This window comes from Neovison vison, chromosome X (assembly GCF_020171115.1).
Source record: "Neovison vison isolate M4711 chromosome X, ASM_NN_V1, whole genome shotgun sequence".
Taxonomy (NCBI): domain Eukaryota; kingdom Metazoa; phylum Chordata; class Mammalia; order Carnivora; family Mustelidae; genus Neogale; species Neogale vison.
The window spans coordinates 43,742,358-43,766,242 of record NC_058105.1 but is presented as its reverse complement, the minus strand read 5'-3'; the positions used below and the strand labels follow the sequence as shown (position 1 = coordinate 43,766,242).

At 42.4% G+C, this 23,885-nt stretch overlaps 1 protein-coding gene across 1 annotated transcript; it reads left to right on the top strand.

The window, feature by feature from the left end:
• Nucleotides 1-2,196: 2,196 nt before the first annotated feature.
• On the top strand, nt 2,197-2,655 carry LOC122896553 (late histone H2B.L4-like). The gene has a single exon (XM_044234705.1). It carries the CDS (start codon nt 2,197-2,199, stop codon nt 2,653-2,655), a length of 459 nt encoding a protein of 152 aa, XP_044090640.1.
• Nucleotides 2,656-23,885: the final 21,230 nt, after the last annotated feature.

Below are 23,885 nucleotides of genomic sequence, written 5' to 3'. Positions count from 1 at the left end.
TATTTATTTACTTGAGAGTGAGAGTGAGAGAGAGAATGATCAGGGAGCACAGCAGAGGGAGAGGGTAAAGCAGACCCCCAGCTGAGCAGGGATCCTGATGTGGGGGTTTGATGCCGGGCTGCTGAGATCCCAGGATGCTGACCTGAGCCAAAGGCAGACACTTTACGGATTGAGCCACCTGGGCACCACCCCCCTTTGTAAAAGATTTTATTTAAGAACTAGAGGGTATTATGCTAAGCTAAATAAGTCAGTCAGAGAAAGACAAATAATATAGGATTTCACTCATATGTGGAATTTAAGAAACAAGATGGATGAACACAGGGGAAGGGGAATAAAAATAAAACAAGATGAAAATTGAGAGGGAGGCAAACCATAAGAGACTCTAGGAAACAAGCTGAGGGTTGCTAGAGGGGAGGTGGGGGGGGAAGGGGTAATTGGTTGATGAGAATTATGGAGGGCACTTGATGTAATATCAACTGATGAATCACTATATTCTACCTCTGAAATGATTTTATAAGGATCCCATTGCTATTTGAATTCTGCCTTTGGAGGGCATGGTTTGACCATTCTCTTTTCTCTTTCTTTTCTTTTCTTTCTTTTTTCTTTTTCTTTTTTTTTTTTTTTTTAAGACGGGTGCTTTATTTCTTTTAAATTAAAATTGAATTAGCCACCTTATAGTACATCATAAGTTTCAGATGTAATGTTCAATTATTTATCCGTTGCATATAATACATCACATGCCCTCCTTAATGCCCATCACCCAAGTATCCCAATCCCCCATCCACCTCCCCTCCAGCAACCCTCAATTTGTTTCCTAGAGTTAAGAGTCTCTCGTGATTTTTCTCCTTCTCTGATGACTTCCCATTCAGTTTCCCCCCACTTCTGTAGTGGATCTCATATATGTATATATAGGGCCCATCTTTATCCATTCGCCTGTTGTTGGATATCTCGGCTCTTTCCATAGTTTGGCTCTTGTGGACATTGCTGTCTTGTTTTCTGATTCTTTTTTTTTTTTTTTTAATCCGAACTGGAGGCAATCGTTGGTCAGTTATGTTGCATGATTTCCAAGAGCACTTGCTGACCATGTCAGAGCACTCCCGCTCAAACCACAGTGTCTCAGAGCAAGAAAACGGTAAACTCTGGGAGGGAAGAAAATGACCCAGCAGCAGGCCATGACAGAGTCATTCTGATGGCAGTAAGAACTTTAGTTATGGGACTCAGACTCTCTCTAGGAGCTGAAATCATTACAATCTGGTTGCTTTGGGTGACATCTCAAAGTGTAAATGGTGTAGGCATAAAATCAGGCGTTGTGATGGATGAGCTTTTTGTGTATATGACCTTTTCCAAAATTCACCCAGTTTATTGCTTCTGGGATGCCTAGGACATGTACTTTATAACTTCTTAGTCCATTTCTTAAGTCTCGTGGCCTCTCTTTAAACTTTCCTTTCTCTCTGTCTCTCTATAAGCTGTTCTGCACAATTTATTCCACCTATTCTAAGTCACCAATTCTCTATCCAGCTGTATCTCATATGCTGTCTAAAATGTTTTCAATCTTCTATTCCAGTGGTTATGATGTTCAATTCTAGAAAATAGTAGTTTCTAGAAAAATAATTTGCTTTTGTAAGTAATTACATATTTCTTCCTTATGTTTTATGTATCTTATCACTTATTTATATATGTTAAACATATTTTAATAGTTTCTATCTGATAATAAGCCTTCCCGAGAAATAGTTTGGTTTATTGATACTACTGATAGTGGCATGCTTTTGGATTATGTCCTTGTTTAGGGGCACTTGATTGGTAGGAATATTGTTAAGGCCTTAATTAATGTTAAGCCACTCTAAAAAAGTGGTAGAATTTGTTGTTCCATATGGCAGGCATGAATATTGCATCAAGTTTCTGGTCCAGATGACCTCTAACTCTATGTGGCATCTTTCTGAAAGAGGCAACACGAAGTTTCAAGGATGCCAGAATCCCACTGTGATTGGTTGATGGAAAGTAGAAGGGTATGGAATCACATGCACATGTGACATGGCATGGTGTAGTGTGACCTGCTTCCCTGCATTGCATTTTTGTCCAATCAGAGATGGAGGCTGCCCGTGAGGTTAGGAAGTGCAACGATCATAAATGGGCCAGCACCCCGCGGCAGCCACCAGTCTCTCCTTCCTTTTGAGCAGTTGGGAAGGTGAGCCCCACATGGCAGAACCTGGCTGTGAGACCTCCTCTGAGGAAAGCCTGGGCACGGATGGAGGAGCCCACAGCAGCCAACCCAAAGAGCCCAAAACAGGTGCAGCCAAGGCGCCAATGCTGCCGCAGCTGCCACCGCCACCACCCCCCAGCACCTCCCCCATGCCAGACAATTTCACCACCTACTTCCCCAGGGTTCTGAAGCAGGTTCACGAGGGCCCGAGCCTCTTGCAGGAGGCTGTGGGTGTCATGGATTCGTTCGTTAAGGACATGTTCGAGCGCATCGCCGACGAGGCCTCTCGCCTGGCCCGCTCCACCAAGCGCACCACCATCACCTCCAGGGAGATCCAGACAGCCGTGCGCCTGCTGCTGCCCGGGGAGATGGGCAAGTGCGCCAGACCAGCAAGGCAGTCATCAGGTACACCTTCTGCCAGTGAGCTGCCTCCGGACCACCTGACCACGTCGTAAACCAAAGGCTCTTTTCAGAGCCACCTCACTTGGCACAAAAAAGACCTGTAACTCTCCAGAGACCCACCAGCTCTAGCGTTTGGACCTGTGCCATTCTGCCCATACCTAAAACACTTTTGTTTATGTAACATTACCAAATGTAGCAACCCTACTTTATCGTGTGTCTTTAGTGCAATTCGTTCCGAGCAAAATCATCGATTTACTTTAACCACATCGCATTCATTTGCTTGCCTAAAGTGCCGTGTTTCTGTCATTTATTGGACCTCTGCCATTCTGCCGACCTTTAACTCATTTGTACCATGAATGACACATTACCAAACGTCACAACTCAACTTTAATATATGTCTGTAGTGCAATTTGTTCCAAGGAAAATCAAGTTTTCCTTAACCATATCGATTTTCGTGGCTTTCCTAAATAGTCATTTCTGTTAATTATTTCTCGAAGTCAGCCTTACGGGGATATTTTCATACTGCTATTTGCCTTTTTGCTTTCATTCCCTCACTAGTGCATGGCAGAATTTTCCAGAAGTTCATCGTGTCTGATCCAGCAACAGATAAAATGCAGAAGTAGATGAAAGAACACATCTGAGTTCTTTAGGCCAGATATTAAAGAGATTTTCAAGTACCTGAAACAGTGTCACTCTCCACTCTACTTTTTTTTAGAAAACATATGTTTCACAGGCATTTGTAACTTATATCAGCATGATGAGACAGTTTTTAAAAGTTATTTTAAAATAAATGGACTAAAATTTCTGCTCTAGTGTTTTGTTACAGTAAACACTGGCAGGTATAACTGGCACAAAAGCTCTTTAGCTTCCTATCAGTTTTTAGAGGTGTAAAGTTGTCCTGCGACCAGAAATGGTTCTAGAGATTTAATCATTCCGGTGCAATGAGGTCAACTGAAAATAGTCTCTTTTCGGTGGTCAAGTTTTCCAAAAACAATTCAATGCTGGATATCCATCAAAACTTCCAAATCATATTGCTAACTTAAAAGTACTTTATAGAATCCTCAGTTGACCTTGGCTCCTTGGACTAATGCAAAATTGAGGGAACTGGTGAGTAATCTTAGTTTATCTGGAGACTTGTATTGAATTAAATCTCACAGGTACAGCTAAAAAAAAAAAAGTGGGGGGGGGGGCTTTCAAATCACAATACTGACAGAAAGCTTTCTTGTCACCTTCCTGATTCAAATAGTAGTGACAATAGCATTTCATCAGCAAACATGACATTGGGCTTTCACCTGAGATGTATGTGTTCACAATAGTATCTTTGGTTTTCTAAGTGTTTTAGGTGACATAATGGATCTAAAACATTCACACGTGCTGTTTTATCAGCTATCAAGATTAACCTTTTTCTGAATCTTTTGGCTGATTGACATAAATCATATTATAGATTTTCCAATAGTAAATCTTGCTAACATTCTTGGAAGTAAGTCCCTTCCTCCTGGATGACTTCTTCTCAACATTATTTGGGTCCTTTCCTATGCTTATTCCTGTGTGTAATCAGCAACAGACTAGAGCTTGGATTTCTCATGACTTCTGCACCCTTGGCCACTTGCTTTTCTCAACTGTCCCCAAAGTCTTACTGTGTCCTGGGGGCTTCAATTTCTCAGAAGCAGCCTGGACCCAAGGCTTAGTTGGGCTCCCTCTGCAGCAAGAACGTGGACTGTAATAGAAGGCAAATGGTGGGGGGGGGGGCTAGTGGAGTGGGCTGGACTCCTTAACTAGTCTTTCCTTCACCTGTTTATGTCTTGGTGTCCAACTCTCCAGCTCCTCATATGTGAGGCACAGCTGGGCTTGAGAGAGCCAGTTGTGCTCAACCGTGCCTTCCCCCAGCTAGGGCAAGTTCTGCATTCCAGGTATTCCCCTACCTCTGTTCCTTGATCACTCCAGCCCCAAGAATATGGATTGTACTCAAAATCCCCTGAAAGTGACATTCCCAGTTTGTTTATTCCTTATTTCATCCTCAAAGAGAGGCTGGCTACTCCTCTCAGAAGATCAGCCCCACCCTCAGCCAGCAGATCATTGTCCAGCGCGTGTGTCAGGGTTGCAAAAGGACCTGATGTGTGAGAGTTCTTTATCTCTTCATAGGTAAGGTGACCATATCATTTCTTGTCCAATTAATGCAGATGGTTTTGAAGGCAAAAGGTTTTGAAGGTTTTGATAGCAGGCAAAATCAGGACACGAGGACAGCCTTCTAGGAAAAACGTCTGTGGATAAAGTAAGGACATTTCTTGGGGCTTAGGGATTTGCAGAGCATGAAGGTTAGTAGGAAAATGAGAGTGCATCACCTTTTTCATAACCCGTTCTCTTCGAAGTGCTGGCGCCTTTGTTTTCTGGGGACAAGTAGTGTTACTAGGCTGCATTGACAGGAAAAGGAGACACAACATGGTCAGTGCATCTGTTTGGATGCTCTAAGTGCTGTGAGCTAGTGGGACTAGGCTCTATAGCAAGAATGATTAAGGACACAGGTTTTGGAGTCAGAGTTGACCTGGTTTCACACCCCAGCTGCGCCTCTTATGAGCTGTGGTATCTTGGGTAAGTGACTTGACCTCTTCGAACCTGTTTCCTCCTCTGGACAATAGGGCCTACGAGATTGTTGTGAGGATTCAGTGAGAAAATGCGGACAGAGTGCTCAGTGAATGGTTGGCTATACCTATGATCAGTCCTGAGATTGATGCCCTCAGGCAGTTGGAGAGGTGGGGGGAGTGTGATTTGATGCCAGACAGCTGTGTGGACTTGCTCACCTGGCTACCTTGGCCCTATCTATTTGCTTAAGGCTGATGGTGAGATAAGGGAGGATGACTTTTCCTTCCTGAGCCTCTGTTGGTAAAGTTGCAGAGATAACACTGCTCTGAGCTGTGATGGGAAGTTGCTAGGGAGCGACTGGAAAGTGCCTTGCCACCTTGCTAGCTTTGGGCATTGCTGACTCAGGGTTTTGTTGGCAAGCTGTTCCTCCTCACTCCCAGTCACCCTCTCCCACCCACCCTCTCCCTATGCAAGTCCCATTCACGTTGCAAGTCTTGGCTCAGATCCTTCCTCCTCTGTGAAGATGACCCGACCATCCCAGCCTATAGTGACTTCTCCCTCCTTGAGCCTCCATACCTCCAACTGTCAAATGGGTGTATTCTTTATAATGCCCCTATGGAAGGGCCGTGATTAGGGTTGAATGAGGGAATAGATGGAGCATGCCAGGCGCAGGGTCTGGTACAGGCCTATGGTGAGTTCCCTGCCTCTTTCTCTTCTTCCTCACTAACCAACGCCCCCCGCCCCCACCGCAATGTGTACATCCTGGTCTTGATCAGATGCAGGCTTCTATTGGTAGTCATTTGGGAGCACGCCTATGTGGCAGGTGCTCTTCTGTATATGTTATACACACACATCCAGTCTTTAACCTCTGCCTCCATATTTTCCTTATAGGACAAGCAGGCACAATTCCTTCTGTTGAGAAGAGCAAGGCCCAGAGAGGTTAGGTTATCTACTACCCAAGCTCGTATACCTAGTGAGTGGCCTAGCCAGGAATCAAATCCAGTTTTGACTCCTATGCTAGATTAAGTTTCCAGTGAATGCCTGTGAATGGGTGGATGGGAGGATGGACAGAAGTAGAGACCAGGATAGGAATGCCTGCACCTTTACTCTTACTTAGTAGAGGGAGGCCTGCTTGAGAAAAGCCTATAGGTAGTAAAGATATAGGATTCAGCAGGTCCCCAAGCCCAGGTAAGGTTTCTCTTGGACAGGAAAGAAGAGGTGGGGGGGGGGGAAGAAATGGGTCGGGCTAAAACACAGGGAATTCCACGGTGGCTCCAAGATCCCAAAAATTAGCAGTGGAGGAGGTGAATAAGCACGTGTCAAATGAGCCTCCTCTGAAGAGGCTTATTAACCCAGAAAGTTTTGAATTCCCTTGGAGTCAAAGCTGAGCATTTCACTCCAATAGAATACCAATCATGAGATCTATGATTAGGCGTGGAGGTAAGGTCTGCTGCACTCTGGCATCAGGGCGTGATGATGGGGAAAGCTGAGGGGACTGGCCATTTATTTCAGCAGACCTCAAATCTGGTAGGACTTTAGACTGACCTGGGAACCCGTGGCTATGACCTCACACAGCAAGCTAGAAGACTGGTGATCTGAGGCTAAAATGCAGGCTGAGGCCTAAACCTCCAGCCCTGGCCCTGAACACTCCAGAGTCATGGGACTGTGCTCAGCCAGGCTTCACTTAGATCCAGTAGAGCTAGGCCTCCTACAGGTGAGTGCTTCAGGGGTCTATGAGCTGTGTCTTTGGTCCCATCAGATCTTCCAGAGGTCTCACTCGGGTCAGAGGGGAAAGCCCTTCTCTGGCTGAGCTCCAGGATTTCCAGCTCTACCTTTGCCCTGGCTCCCAGGGATTAGGATTCAGGAAGCCCCAGCAAGGTAGCCTGGGGTACCCAGGTTCTCCCTCTGACTCAACAGGCCTGCCACAGCAGCATCCAACTACACTACCTGCTTCTTTTCTCAGGACCCTTCCACCCACCCCTCACCCCATTCAGGGATGCAGCAAGTAGCAAGAAGCTAGGCTGGGTTTTGGGTGGAACAGAGGTCTAATCCTGGCTCACCTGCTTCCTGAACTGTGTGACACATGGCAATTGACTCAAGTTTCTAGTCCTAGGTTTATTTTTTGTCCATTGGGGATATAGACGGTACTTAAACTCATAGAGTTTTAGAGATCCGTGAGGGGCATTATTGTGCCCCCCACCAATTTCCCAGAAGGGAGGAAAATCCACTGTCAGTAATGCAATAAAACTGTCAAATCTGTGGGAAGTCATCTATCCAAACTGTACAACTCATCTTGGAATGCTATTTTTTGGTCATTCTCTGCAACAGGATAAAAATTCTCTTTATCCCTTAAGATCGGGGGTGGGGGGGCGGAGAGGAAAACCTAGAATTGCCACTTTCAAGTAATTTTCAGTTCTCCAGCCACAATATTTTAACCATGCTAGCTAGCCTCAAGAAGAGTCAGGAAATCTCATGTTCGGGTTTACAGCACAACCTGCATTCATCTATGCATTTATGCAACAAACATTTGCTGAGTACCTACTAAGTCAAGCACTGCTAGGTGCTGAGAATCACAGATGAATAAGCTGAGAGCCTATAGACTGGTTAGAGTCTAGAGACGGGGAGGCAGACATGGAACACGGAGGGCTTGGCATGCCATATTAAGGAACTGGAACTGCTACCTTGTCCTCTAGGTGGCAGGGAGACTTGCACGGTTTTAAACAAGGAAGTGACAGGCTGTCAGGTTTGTGTTTTCATTATGTCACTCTGGCAGTAGTATAGAAACTAGATTTGAAAGGGCCACGACTGGAAGCAGGAGGTGGTTACCTTAATCTAGGTGACAAGGTATGAAGGCCTGGTAAGAAGCAGTAGGGATGGAGTGGAGAGGAGAGATCCAGGGACTGCTTGAGAGTGAAACTTGCAGCGTAGTGTGACTAACTGGGCATGGCGAGAGAGGGACAGCAGAGTTGGCAGTGATCACTCCAATTTAGAAAAACTTTACAAACATTTTGGATAAATGAAAATATAGAAAGAAAAATATGACCAAACATCCATCCACCCACCACCCAGCTTAAGGAATAAAATATGACAGATAACTTTGAACGTGCCTGTACCTCTCCCCTGTCTTCCTCCTTGGCCCTCCCCCCACCCCAAGAAGAAACCCCTATATTAAATCGACGTTTCCCAGTTCCATGAGTTTCTACCACATAGGCATTAACTGCTAAGCAATATATACTGATAGCATTGTTCTGCATGTTTCCATATTTTTCTGTAACATGCTGTTTTCTCTCACTGTTGTGTGTGAGATACAGCCATAATGGTACTGATAGCTCCGGTTCACTTATTTTCATCGCTGAATAGCAGTCCGTTGTATGATTATCCTTCTCCTTCTTACTGGTGATGACCATGAGAAGGTTCCTAAATTTTTGGTTAATAAATACAGGGCTGCTAAGAACACTCTCATACATGTCTCACTGTGCGCAGGTCTCTAGACTGGGTACCTAGGAGTGGAAGTGCTGTAGTCAGCAGTGTGTGCATCTGTCTCCTGCACACTAATCAATATTGTCCAAAGGGGTCAGACCACCTTGCGCTCCAACCAGCGATGCATGGGATGTGCCCATTGCTGTAGCTCCTCACCAGCATTTGGGGTGATCCGTCTTTTTATTCCCTGTGGCTCCAGTGCATGGAGTGCTATCTCATCGTGGCTTAAGTAAGCAATTCTCAGACTACTGATAAGATGATGCCCTTCCTGTGTAATTTTTTTGGTACATGTATGCTTACTCTTTTGTAAAATGCCTCGTCAGGCTTCCTAATGCTAATAGGCGCTTGAGGCCATAGGATCCCCTGTCAGTGGCCCTCGTCCGTCACCATTACTGGAACTGTTTCACACAGTCAGTTTGCTTTTATGTACCTATATACATAAAATGGAAAACTACCAGCGATTTCCTCTCGGAATGTTTTTCTTCTGCCATTTGTCCCGTATCTCCTTCACAAACACCCACGAGATGCACTTCTTACATTTCCGTTCCAGGCTTTATGTCTCTTCACACTTCTTTTATCTTTCCTTCCTCTTTATCTCTCTGGGAGACATTCTCCATAATTTCTTTTGTCTTTCTTCCCACACGCTAATTCTCTATTCTGGTGGGTCAGATTGGTTCTTCCAAAATTACAAGAACCTTTTCTTCCAGTGGTTCTGTTTTTCACTTTCAGAAATTTCACTTGACTCTTTGTGAGATTTGGTTGTTTCTTCCCTAGGATTGTTGATATCCTCTCCTTTACTTAAACATGTTGAACAGTTTTTAAATAGTTTGCACCTGGGAATAAGTCTTTGGAGGTGTACATGTTTAGTTTTTTTGAATTATGAGCATGTTAGGGAGGGCTTATCTGTGGGAACCAACCCAAAGCCTCTGTTAAGGGTGGGCTCGTCCAGAAAAGATTTGACTTGCATTTGCCCCACATCTGGGATTCTGCCAGAATTCATTGAGCCATACTGATCATGTTTGTTGTAACTCCAAAGCCACATGTGGGCAGGATTGTGATTTCAGATTCTCAAAGGAGCCTCCCCACACCTCAGCCAAACCCAAGGCCAAGAGATACATGCTTCCTTGTCATCTCCCTGTCCCTGTAGTAAAAAAGGGGGGGCAGTTTTTCACTGAGGGCCTTATTCAACAAGCATCAGGGACTGATAAAGAAGTCTCAGTTGTCTATTAATCTCTGGCTCTTTTCCAGCTCATCCAAGTATTTAAAATGAGGTTTATAATGATTTTTCTCAAATATCTGTGTTCATTTGGAATGGGAGTTTTTCACTAATCTATTCCAAATAGTGTCCAAATAAAAAGCGTTAGAGACCCTTAAGCATGGAATTCAGACCGGCCCACTCAGTAGTAGTCAGATAATGTCTAAGCTACTCTGCAAGGTTTGAGACAACTTGCATTTCCATGCCTGCTGCCTTGGAGGGGCTGGTCAGAGGGTTGGCTCAGCTGGGCCTCTGTCCCACTCCAGAGAGTCAGTCTCAGAGCCTCTCCATATTGTATTTCCAGCAGGCTAAGCACACTTTCTGTATGGCAGGTCAGAGCCTTTAAGAAACAAAGCAGAAGGCACCTATCTTCTTAAAGATTAGATCCATGATTCGCATAACATCACTCCCACCGTGTTTCATTAGCCAAAGCAATCACACACCTCCCCAGAGTCAAGAGCGGCAAGGCAGGGCGGGGGTGGTGTGGGCAGTGTGGGGGGAGACAGGACCTCTCAGTGGAAAGTGTCGAGGACTGAGCAGCCTTCCTGAACCTGACACATAGTGTCATGCGACACACATTTCTTGAGATGCTGCTGGGTGCCACACACTGGGTACGCCGATACAACAAAGCCTTTGGCTCCCTGATCCAGAGTGGTGAACTCTGGAATTCTTTCCCACCTCTCTTGCCCCTAGTAGAGTGACCTGGCCCACGTAGCAGATCCCTCCAATCCAAGACAGAGCCTTCACCCTATTTGGGAGTCCCCTAAATCCTGACACTTGAATTGTAATCCGCCCCTCTCCACATGCCTACGAAAGCCCCTATCTAGAGAGTCATAAATAGGGCAGGTTTGAAGGCACAGAGAAACTCTAGGGAGAGGAGAGGGGAAGCACATGCAGTCCCATACATAAACCACCCCAACCTTTTGGAGTTTGTTCAAGGGAAGCGCTTGCTTTCAAATCTTGATTGGACTCAATTACACAATGGAGATGGAGGTGAATGAAGTAATCAGCGCTGCATTTCACTTTGGACTTAAGTATTTCCTGTCAAGCAGGTTAATCCAGAGAAGAATGGTTTCTGTGAGCCTCAGATAGGCTCAAACATTTAAAGGCCTTTAACACTCTGATGGGCCAGCAACCGGAGTGAGATTCAAGAGATCAGCCAGGCTCCTGGTGTCAGATGTAGGTCAGTTGCTATGTGATCTTGGGTAAGACCATTCACTTTTCTGGAAAGACCTCACTTGGGCAATAGCTCTGAATTCCTAGAAGGGATAAAATTCACTAAGCCAGTCCAGTTATTTTAACGAGTGCAATAACTATGCATACTGTTCATTCCTAAAACAAAAACTCCCACTTGTAGATGACAAAATACCTGGTCAAGCATCAAGTCCACACATAGTCCTATGGTCCCTGCCTAACTACAACCCCTGAGGGCTGCTCACCGTTTCTTCTTGTGGTAAGATCTTAGAAACAGAGGTAGTTAAATTATGGACAGTTTTCACGATTATCATGTTCAGGAGAATCATGTGTTACAGCAGAAGCTGTGAGGGACAAGACTGACCATGTCACCACCCTCAGAGGGTTGCTCGACAGCATGGCAAAGACTGAATTGATGACCATGTAGAGATGAGGCCTACTGCTCTCCTGTCCCACGGATGTCCTCATGGATTGACCAAAACCCACCTGTGATCCTAGATTTGTTTTCGAAGTACCTCATAGTAAGAAGAAAAAGTAGGTGGCCACTTTTCCAAGATTTCTCCTCCCCTCCCATCACTCATTCTGCTCTTATCTAGGAGTCACAGGCCATGAGCAAAGAGGAGGAAGGTTATGATGAGTCCAGAATCAGGACCAATCACATTTTATTGGACTAGGTCTGGCTAACTGGGTTTTCATCTTGCCACGTCAATGTGCTGGTATTTAGGGAGGGTCATACACTTGAGGTTAAAAAAATAATAACTCAACTTCAGACAGCTTGAAGAAAAAGATGGGGAGGTGTAGATCACCTTATGTCTCTTAATTCATTACTATTGTTTTCTTAATTTGATGGAGAAGACAGGAGACATCTCTACCCTAGTCTTGGAAACACGGCTTTAAATCACTGTAATTACAAGTAAACAAAGGATAATAATTTAAAAAGCTAGTAACAGGCAAAGAAACACACCAATTTACTCTTCAATCTCCAAGGATGAACACCAGGGAGTCTATTATGGGCTCATCCTAGGGCCCACCTACTCAAACTTTGGGTCAGTGGCTACAGGGAAGGAGCTGCAAGTTGTTCGTTAGCTCACAGGAGAGTGGGATTTGGCTGCTCTCAGTGGAAGCTGACATCATTCTAATGATGCATAACTGCAGGTCATGGAAGTCTACCTTTCAAAAACAAAGGATAATAGCCTGAAAAAGAAAAGAATCAGAGAAATATGAACCAGGTATAGCAGTAACTTCAGTTTCTAGGGAGATTGAAGTAGGTATTGTTGTTTTTATCATTTTAATTTAGCTACTTCTGTACTGTGTTTGTATCCTCAGTCATGTACTTAGATGAATTCCTTCATAGGTGACATGTTGATAAAAGTGTGTTTGGGGGTATGGTTGTTCTATTAATACCATTTCCCCCATTTTCATGCTTGTAATTTGTCAGTTACAACAATAAAGACATTTTCCTCAGTTTGTCTTCTCAGTAAAATATGTCATTAGATTATAATTGCTCATTTAGACCCTTTTGTCCCCACTCAGCCACTGAGTCAATAATCAGATGTACTCACTCCTCCCGGGCTTCGACATCCAACTCCCTTTCTCTTCTTTCCCCCCTAGATTCCAGGCGTGTCAGTCACACTTACACTTCAGGTCTTCATCCCATGGCCCAATTATGATCCATTGTTTAGCTGTTTCACCAACGATCCTATTTGCTTTCCGAATTTACAAATGCAAAACACAATAAAAGATATCCTAATGCATTAGATTTCCTAACATGACTTCTCACCCGTTACGATACCTATGAGACCAATATGCAAGAGAAACTCTGGGAGGAAAAGTGTGTATGTGATATAGAGAAACACTGGCATTTCGAAGAAGAATTAATTTGCATGATAGAAATTAAGAGATTAAGAGAAATGCATTTTATTCTAACTGCTCCACAGGTCTTAGTCTGAAAAGGTACATAGGTCTGAAAAGAGCCTTTGGTCTCCAAACTTTTTGTTTCAGACCTATAAGATTATCTCAAGACACCACCTAAAAGGATTTACTTGCAGTTGATTTCATGGTAGATTTTCTCGGTTTCCTAAGGCAGCACACCTTTTTTTTTTTTTTTTCTTTAATTTTATTTTATTTTTTCAGTGTTCCCAAACTCATTGTTTGTGCTCCACACCCAGTGCTCCATGCAATACATGCCCTCCTTAATACACACCACCAGGCTCACCCAACCCTCTACCCCCCTCCCCTCCAAAACCCTCAGTTTGTTTACCAGAGTCCACAGTCTCTCAAGGTTCATCTCCCCCTCCAATTTCCCCCAACTCACTTCTCCTCTCCTTCTCCCAAGGTCCTCCGTGTTATTCCTTATGCTCCACAAATAAGTGAAACCATATGATAATTGACTCCCTCTGCTTGACTTGTTTCACTCAGCGTAATCTCCTCCAGTCCCGTCCATGTTGCTACAAAAGTTGGGTATTCATCCTTTCTGATGGAGGCCTAATACTCCATAGTGTATATGGAGCATATCTTCTTTATCCATTCGTCAGCACACTCTTTTTTTTTTAAGATTTTATTTATTTATTTGACAGAGAGAGATCACAAGTAGGCAGAGAGGCAGGCAGAGAAAGAGGAGGAAGCAGGCTCCCTGCTGAGCAGAGAGCCCGATGCGGGACTCGATCCCAGGACCCCGAGATCACGACCCGAGCCGAAGGCAGCACACTCTTTTTAAAAATCTTCTCAGAAGGTTTTTCTAATATTCCAGAATAATAACAAGTACTAATTCTGAATGGGGAGGGGGTCTTTTGTCCTGCATCCTAACTCTAGTGTTCCAATGGAGTGCTCTGGAGGTACTGGCTCATCAGAGTTTTTTACATTTAACCCAACAGTTCAGGGAATCTCTTGGATATTCTGCACTGTCCCCCATTCCTTCTCTTAAGCAAGTGGGGCTCTACAAAAGGTGAAATCGGCTGTGAGTGCAATCTCTCCCGGCAGGGCCCCATTGCTCTTCTCCTGGGTTCCAGAAAAGTTTTATCTTTGGCAGTCTATCCATCTTGTATCTTGTGTGACTGAGAATGAGATTCCTTACAGGTTACTAGATTCCACCCCACCCCCCCAAAAAAAAAGATTTTCCACATTTTTTTAAAAAAGGCAAAGGAACACTTAAAAATGTCGACCTAGCACTGGGATTTAAAACACACCATAATGAATTTCAGATGATTGAAATCACAGTGTATGTTCTCTCCCACAGTGATAAGAATCTAGAAATCAATTGTTTATAAGGCAACTGGAAAATATCCAACTGCTTTGATGTTAAGTAATGAGTGTACAGCAAAACAAACAAATAAAAATCCATAGAACTAGAAAAAAAGATGAAAATAAGAATATATTGCCTAACAATAATAATTTTAAAAAGATTCATCTTAGTTCTATTTATTGGTCACCATTGTTTCCTTAATTTTTTTGGAATGGGCAAGAGATTTGTCTGTTAACAGGTCCAGATTCTTATCCTTAATCACCATGATTATAAGCAATCAAGCAACCAGCTGCACGAAAAGAATCACACACTATTTCTCTCCAATCTCCATGCTGAAAGTGACTAGGAGGTTTGTGTTTTTTTCACACCCTCCCACACCTTGAGTCAGTGGATCTAGTCAGGGGCTATAGGTCTTCCACTGGCTGAGCCAGTGGGGACTGAGGCATTGGCTACTCTCTCAATTAGAGTATAGAATTACCCGTGCCTAATTGCAGGTCACAAAGGTTTTTGTCTTAAAAAAGATTTAGGCAGGAAGAGAGAAATATCAGAAAAAACTGAGTGACCTCAGAGAGTAATTTCAGATACCAAGGAGTTTAAATGTGAATTGCTTCCTGAGTATGGCATTTAGCTGTTTCTCTAAACTGTGTGTCCTCATTTATATGTGCACGTGAATTATAAATAAAGGATAGGTTGCAAATGGGATACGGTTGACTATCAGTGGTTCTGTTCTATCTGTTGTCATATCACATATAAAGAAACTCTGTTTGAGGGCGAGTGTTAAGATGTCGGAAGAGTAGGGGGACCCTAAGCTTGTCTCATCCCTCGAACAGAGCTAGATAGTTATCAGCTCATTCTGAACACCCAAGAAATGAATCTCAGTCCTGAAAGAACCAAATCTACAAGTCTACAAGTAGAAAAGCAACCACCTTTTGGGAGGTAGGAGGTGCGGAGAGTTGAACTAGGGGAGATATGGTCGTGCATATGGCAGCGGGGAGGGAGCCTACTTACGGAGGCTACTGCAAAAAATCATTAACAGTGGAGTGCAGGATCTGAACTTTTAGAAGTCTGCCACCACAAAGGTCATCTGGCTTGAAGGTGCTCGGGTGGTAAAGTCGGGGAGGAGTCCTGGGAGTCACAGCAAAGTCCAAGGATGCCCTGGGTCCCAAGAAGAATGGGGGGTGCCATCCTGCTGCACTATTCCCAGCCATAAGAGCAGAGAAGCCAGATGGGAGCCCTGGGTCTTGGTGCCAGCTTTCTGCTCTCTTTCGCCATAAACTGTGAACCGCCAAGCAGTCATGCCACTGCTTTCCTGGGACTGACCAGCACATGGCAAAAGTGTAGGAAAACCGTCCCCTGGACAAATAGCATGGGTCTGTGCCACCGGACTCCCCAAAACTTGGAGTTTTGAAACTCAGTCACATGCTTGAGATAAAAAAGCTCGGACATAGGCAGGGCAAACCCAGGGTTCAGACAGAAACTGGTGACATGAGCAGGGCGATAGATTGTTCTTCTGTGAGGGCTCACTGAAGAGTGAAGGGCCTGAACCTTCAACTTTGGGGCTAGAGAGCAGGACGCCATTATGTTCATTCCGCCCATCAGCACCGAAAGCCTGCAGGGAACAAGACGGCACCACCTAGTGGAGGCTGGAGCTGCTTCCACCAAGTCCGGGCCCCCTGTGCCCTAGAGGTGGCATGTCCACTGAAACAAGTCCCCTGAGAACCAGCACAGCAAGCTCTGCCCCCAGAAGACCAGCGCAAACAACTCAGTGGCACCAAGTCTACTGATCACAGAGTGCTACAAAGCTTCAGCTCTAGGGCAAACAGGATCTAGCTTCCTTTTCACTTTTATTCTTTTTTTAAAAAATTATTTTTCCTTTCTATTCTTCTTTAAATTCCCTTATTAATTTTTTATTTTTATTTTTTATAGGCCACTTTATTTATTTTGGGCAGGGAGGGGCAGAGGAAATGGGAGAGAATCCTCAATTGGAGTCCATGCTGAGCATGGAGCCTGCCTCGGGGCTCAATCCCAGGACCCGAGATCATGACCTGAGCCAAAACCAACAGCCAGATGCTTAAGTGCCTGAGCCACCCAGGTGCCCCTATTATTAATTTAAAAAAAATTTTTTTAGACATACGTATTTGGGTTTTTTTCAGTATTGTTTTCTTTTCTTCTTTTATCTTTTATTTTGGGATCTAGATTCTTTGAGCAAGAAGACCAAAAAACACCCAGGATCTAGTATTTTGAGGGGTGGGATTTTTTTTTCTTTTTTCTTTTTTCGTTTTTGTTTGTTTGTTTGTTTCCTTGGTTTTTGTGGGTTTTTTTGGGGGGGTCATTTTTTTCCCCTTTCATTTCATTTCTGGACAACATGGTGAGACAGAGAAATTCACCCCAAAGGAAGAACAGGAAGTAGGACTCACTGGCAAGGATTTAATCCATACAGATATAAATAAGATGTATGAACTAGAATTGAAAACAGCGATGATCAGGATACTAGCTGGGCTTGAGAAACTCATAGAAGACACTAGAGAATCCCTTACTACAGAGATAAAAGAACTAAAGTCTAGTCAGACTAAATTAAAGATGTTATAACTGAGATGCAATCTGATATGGAGGCCATTGAAATGAGGATGGACAAAACCAAGGAACGATTCAGTGATATAAATGATAAAATTATGGAAAATAATGAAGCTGAAACGAAGAGGGAAAGAAAGGTAATGGACTACTACGCAGGTAGACTTAGGGAACGTAGCAACTTATTAAAATGTAATCACATTCATGGCATAGGAGTCCCAGAAGATGAAGAGAGAGAGAAGGGGGCATAAGGTGTAGTTGAACAATTGGAGGTGAAAACTTCTCTCACCTGGAGAGGAACACAGGCATCAAAATCCAAGAAGCAGAGAGAATTCCCTTTAAATTCAACAGAAGCCAACCATTGCCAAGGCGTGGCATAGTCAAATTCACAAAATATGCAGACAAGGAAAGAATCCCGAAAGCAGAAAAGAAAAAAAAAAAAAAGTACTTAACCTACAGGGGAAGACAGATCAGGTTTACAGCAGATCAGTCCACAGAAACATGGCAGGAGGGCAGAAGCAAGTGACGGGAAATAGTCAACTAGTCAACATGCTGAATGCGGAAACCATGCAGCCAAGAATTCTTTATCTAGCAAGGCTGTCATTCAGAACAGAAAGAGAGAGAAAGAGTTTCCCAAACAAGAACTAAAGGAGCTCATGACCACTAAACCATCCCTGCAAGAAATTTTAAGGGGGATTCTCCTAGTGGAGAAAAGGAGACCAAAAGCAGCAAAGAGTGGAGCATCCCCAAGAACATCACCAGATACACCAACTCTACAGGTAACACAATGGCACTAAACTCATATCTTTCAATAATCACTCTGAATATAAAGGGAATATATCCTCCAATCAAAAGACATAGGGTATCAGAATGAATAAAGAAACAAGATCCATCTATCTGCTGCTCACAAGAGAGAAATTTTAGGCTTAAAGACACCTACAGACTGTGAGGGGGACGGAGAGCCATCTCTCAGGCTAATGGACAAAAGAAAGCCAGAGTAGCCATACTTACGTCAGACAAACTATTTTAAAACAAAGATTTTAAAACAAAGAGTGTAACAAGAGAAGAAGAAGGGCATTCTACCCCAGTTAAGGGTTCGGTCCATCACGAGGCTCTAACAATGGCAAATACTTACACCCCTAACTTGGGAGCACCAAATATATAAATCAATTAATAACAAACAGAGAGAAACTCATTGATAACAATACAATAATAGTAAGGGACTTTAACACCCCGCTTATAGCAATGGACAGACCGTTATCTAAGCAGAAAATCAACAAGAGACATATTGAGAACATTTCATCCTAATGCACCAGAATACACATTGTTTTTTAGAGCACAAGGAACATTCTCCAGAATAGATCACATACTGGGTCACAAACCAGCCCTCAACAAGTACAAAAAGATCGAGACCATACCGGGCATATTTTCAGACCCCAACACCAAGAAACTTGACGTCAACCACAAACAAACAAAACAAAACAAAACACCCTCAAATACATGGAGGTTAAAGAACATCTTACTAAAGAATGAGTGGGTTAACCAGGAAATTAAATAGAAATACAAAAAATATGTGGAAGCAAATGAAAATGAATACATGACAGTCCAAAACTTTTGGGATGCACAAAGGCAGTCCTAACGGGGAAGTATAATCTAATACAGGCCTAACTCAAGAACCAAAAAAGTCTCAAATACACAACTTAACCTTATGCCTAAAGTAGCCAGAAAGGGAGTAGCAAATAAAATCTAAAGCCAACAGAAGAAAGGGGCTAATAAAAATTAGAGCAGAAATGAAATAGAAACAAACAAAAAATTGAGTAGGACAGATTAAGAAATCTTGAGCTAGTTCTTCAAAAGAAGTAGTAAGATTGATAAACCCTTGGCCAGATTTATCAAAAACAAAAGAGAAAAGACCCAAATAGATCAAATCATGAATGAAAGAGGAAGAATCACAACCAATACCACAGAAATACAAACTATTATATATAAGCGACTTCTATGAGAAATTAAATGCCAACAAACTGGGCAACCTGGAAGAAATTAACAAATTCCTAGAAACCTACAAACTACCAAAACTGAAACAGAAATAAATAGGAAACTTGCACAGACCCATAAACATTAAAAAAAAAATTGTATCAGTAATCAAAAATATCCCAACAAGCAGAAGTCCTGGGCAAGATGTCTTCCCAGGGGAATTCTACCAGACATTTAAAGAAGAGTTAATTGCACCCCAATGTTTATAGCAGCAATGTCCACAATAACCAAATTGTGGAAAGAGCCTAGATGTCCATCAACAGATGAATGGATAAAGTGGATGTTGTATAGATCGATCGATCGATCGATAGATAGATAGGAATACTACTCACCCATCTGAAAAGATGGATACTTAGCATTTACATCGACATGGATGGAACTGGAGAGTATTATGCTGAGTGAAAGAAGTCAATCAGAGAATTATCATATGAGTTCACTTCTATGTGCAATATGAGAAACAGCACAGAGGACCATTGGGGAAAAGAGGGAAAACTGAAGGCAAAGTCATCAGAGAGGGAGAAAAACCATGAGAGGCTCTTAACTATAGGAAACAAACTGAGGGTTGCTGGAGGGGAGGTGTGGGGATGGGGAAATTGGGTGATGGGCATTAAGGAGGACATGTGATGTGATGAGCCCTGGATGCTATATGCCACTGATAAATTATTGAACACTAAATCTGAAACTAATGATGTACCATAACTTGGCTAATTGAATTTCAGTTAAAAGAATAAAATAAAGAAGTGTTAATACCCATTCTTCTCAAATTGTTCCAAAAAAATAGAAATGGAAGGAAAACTTCTAAACTCATTCTACGAATCCAGCATTACTTTGATTATGAAGCCAATGCCCCAACTAAAAAGGAGAACTACAGGCTAATATCCCTGATGTACAAGAGTGCAAAAATTCTCAATAAAATAGTAGCAAATTGAATTCAACTATACGTTAGAAGAATTATTCACCATGATCAAGTGGGATTTATTCCTGGGCTGCCGGTTTGGTGGTTCAGTATTCGCCAATCAGTCAACATGATACACCGCATTAATGAAAGAAAGGGTAAGAGTCATACGATCCTGTCCTTAGATGCAGAAAAAGCATGTGACAAAAGACAGCATCCTTTCTTGATAAAAACCATCAATAAAGTAGGGATAGATGGAACACACCTCAACATCAGTAAAGGCCATATACAAATGACCCATAGTTAATATCATCCTCAGTGGGGAAAAACTGAGAGTTTTCCCCTATGGTCAAGAATAAGACAGGGATTTCCACTCTCACCATTACTATTAAAGACAGTACTGGAAAGGGACCTGGGTGGCTCAGTCAGTTAAGCATCTGCCTTTGGCTCAGATCCCAGGGTCCTGGGATCAAGCCCTATGTCAGGCTCCCTGACCAGTGGGGATTCTGCTTCTTCCTCTGTCCCTCCCCAACTCGTACTCTCTTGCTCTTTCTCATATAAACAAATAACATCTTAAAAAAAACAACAAAAAAAGAAAAATCATAGTACTGGAAGTCTTAGCCTCAGCTAGCAGCTAGCAGAAAGAAATAAAAGGCATCCAAATTGGCAAGGAAGAAGTCAAAATTTCACTCTTTGCAGACAATATGATACTCTATGTAGAAAATCCAAAACTCCACCATAAAGGTTGTTAGAACTCCTACATGAATTCAGCAAAGTCACAGGATATAAAATCAATGTACAGAAATCTGTTGCATTTCTATGCACCAATAACGAAGCAGCAGAAAAAGAATTCAAAGAAATCGATCTCATTTGCAACTGCACCAAAACCAATAAGATACCTACAATTAAACCTGACAAAAGAGGAAAAAGAACTGTACTCTGAAAACTACAGATCACTTAGAAAGAAACTGAAGAGGACACAAAGAAATGGAGAAACATTCCAAGCTCAGGGACAGAGAGAACAAACATTGTTAAAATGTCTATCCTACCCAAAGCAGTCTACATGTTTAGTGCAATCCCTATCAAAATACCACCAGCATTTTCCACAGAGCTAGAACAAACAGTCTTAAAATTTGTATGGAACCACAACCAAGACCCTGAAGTGCCAAAGAAATCCTGGGGAAGAAAAGCAAAACTGGAGTCATCATCACAATTCCAGATTTCAAACTACATTACAAATCTGTAGTGATCAAGACAGTATGGTACTGGCACAAAAACAGACAGGTAGATCAATGGAATAGAAGAGAAAACCTAGAAAAGGAACCACAACTATATCTTTGACAAAGCAGGAAAGAATATCCAAAGAGGGAAAGACAGTCTCTTCAACACATGGTGTTGGGAAAAATGGACAGCAACATGTAGAGGAATGAAACTAGGCTGCTTTCTTACACCATACACAAAAAGAAATTCAAAATGGGTGAATGACCTAAATGTGAGACAGGAAGCCATCAAAATCCTAGAGGAGAACATAGGCAGAATCCTCTCTAACCTCAGCCATAGCAACTTCTTACTAGACATGTCCCTGGAGCCAAGGGAAACAAAAGCAAAAATGAACTATTGGGACTTCATCAAGATAAAAAGCTGCTGCTCAGCCAAGAAAGCAATCAACAAAACTATAAGGCTGCCTGTGAATGGGAGAACATATTTGCAAACAACATATCTGGTAAAAGGTTAGAATCCAGGGTGCCTGGGTGACTCAGTGGGTTAAGCCTCTGCCTTCAACTCAGGTCATGATCTCGGGGTCCTGGGATCGAGCCCTGCATCAGGCTCTCTGTTTGGCAGGGAGCCTGCTTCCTCCTCTCTCTCTGCCTGCCTCTCTGCCTACTTGTGATCTGTCTCTGCCAAAGAAATAAATAAAATCTTTAAAAAATTGTTTAAAAAATTTAAAAATTAAAAAAAAAGATACTGAGTTCCTAAAAAAAATACCCACGCAGTGGAACTACTGAACAAATATAAGTGCTGATGGTTGAAAAAAATAAAATTTTTACCCCCAATTTTCCATAATCCACAATAGAGAAAGAAAATTTTAAATGGAAAATATTTTAAAATTAAAAGCATATTTTTCAATAATCTCAGAAATGCATGCAAACAACTACTTTGCATGTATTCATGAAAAAATCAATTACAGAAATTGACCCCCCTCAAAAGGAGATAAGAAGCATCAAAGAAATTCAGGCAATCAATGAACTATTGTCCAGATGGCAAAGTTTCCAAGGTTGTTTTCTGCGAGATCTTTAAGGGACAGCAGATGCTATTGTTAATAAAAAGGAACTTGATTATGAAAGGAGTAATATGTTGTTTTTATTACTAGAAAAGAATGATGATTAAAGGAGTGAAGAAACCTTACTAAACAGATTTCTGAACACTCCCATTTGCAAATAAGGATACAAAAGTCACACATGAGATATTAGCAATCAAATCTTTTCTTAGTTTGATGAAAGATGCAAGAGACATGTCATTTTCTCTGAACTCCTCTCATTAAGTCATCACAATTACAAAGAAGCTAGCAAGCAAACAAAAGCCAGGGAAAGGACCACACCAATTTCTTCCTCTAACTCCACAGGTGATATCCCAGAAATGTTCCTCCTGGGTTGTCCTGGATCGTCTTTCCAGCCAGTGGCTGTGGCGCAGTGGTTACACATCCTGCGTTGGCTGAGCCAGTGAAGAGTGGGGTATGAGCTCCTCTCTTTGCGCACTCCCATTGTCCAAATGATGCGTACTTGTTAGTATTTAGTTATGGCTTGTGTACTCGGATCATCAAAGTCACTGTAATTATGATTCCCATTGTTTTATGTAGGCACTGTTTGTATTATATTGTATATTGTATATACAATATATGTATATTGTATTATATTGTAATATTGACTAATTCATTCTACTATTCTCTTTTTTTTTCATCTCAGATCATCTTCCATCTTCCTAAATTACATTCCTGAGACATTGCTTTAATATGGTTTCATTTGTTGGAAACACTATGAGTTATGACTTTTCTCATGTGTCTGTATTTTGGAGTTAAGATCTTAAGGTAGCTGCATCGAGATGTACACTGCATTCAGTGTATAGGGAATTTAATCAGGATTAATAGCTGAGGAAGGGGCCAGATTTATATTAATCAACTCTTGTTGATCAGACCTTGGACGTGGCTATTAGGGCAAATCCCGGAGCTCAGGCAAGGCCGCTCTCTGTAGCTGAGGTAACGACTGATAAGGTTAATGTCTGAGGACTGCCAGCTGACTGCACTCTAAGCAGCTGAAACAGAGGGTCTGTCTGTCCTTGAGGGAGGTTCCAGGTGGTCAATGTCCCTTCCCATCAAATGATACCCCAGCGCTTGCTTTTGGTGTCCATTTCTTGATGAAAAGAGGGCTGCTGTCATCCTATTTGGTTTTCCGTTTTTAGGCATCATGCCCTTTTGTCTGCTATTATGCTCTCTATGCTTTCATCATAGTTTTACTACAATGTGTTCACATGGCTTCTTGAAACCAGAATGTCATGGCTTCCATGAATTTGGAGAAATTACCAGACATTCTCATTTGACTGTTACTTTTCCAAAATTCACCCAACCTTCTGCTTGGAATGCCTATGAGATGCACATAATAACTATTTACCCCATTCCTTAAACCTCTTTGCCTTGCTTTCATCCTATTTCTCCCCCTATCCTATGAGGAGGTGTTCTGTATTATTTCTTTTACCTGTCTTCCAGCTCACAATGCTCTATCCAGCTATGTCTCAGTTGTTGTGTAAAATGTCTTTAATCTTTTGTTCTAGTGGTTACAATGATCAACCCTAGAAAACTCATTCAGCACTTTTTTGATAATTAGCTATATCTTTTTCATATTTCAAATGTCCTGTCATTTATATAAATGTGTTAAGCAAATTTATTTTTTAAGTTTGGCATTTGGTAATAATCCTCTGAAGGTTTCCATTCTGGTCTCTTATTTGATTTTGCTGAGGGAGGCTTGTGTTTGGATTATGT

Bases quoted from the DNA above. Each gene is read 5' to 3' on its own strand.
- LOC122896553 (XM_044234705.1), top strand. From the start codon at position 2,197: ATGGCAGAACCTGGCTGTGAGACCTCCTCTGAGGAAAGCCTGGGCACG.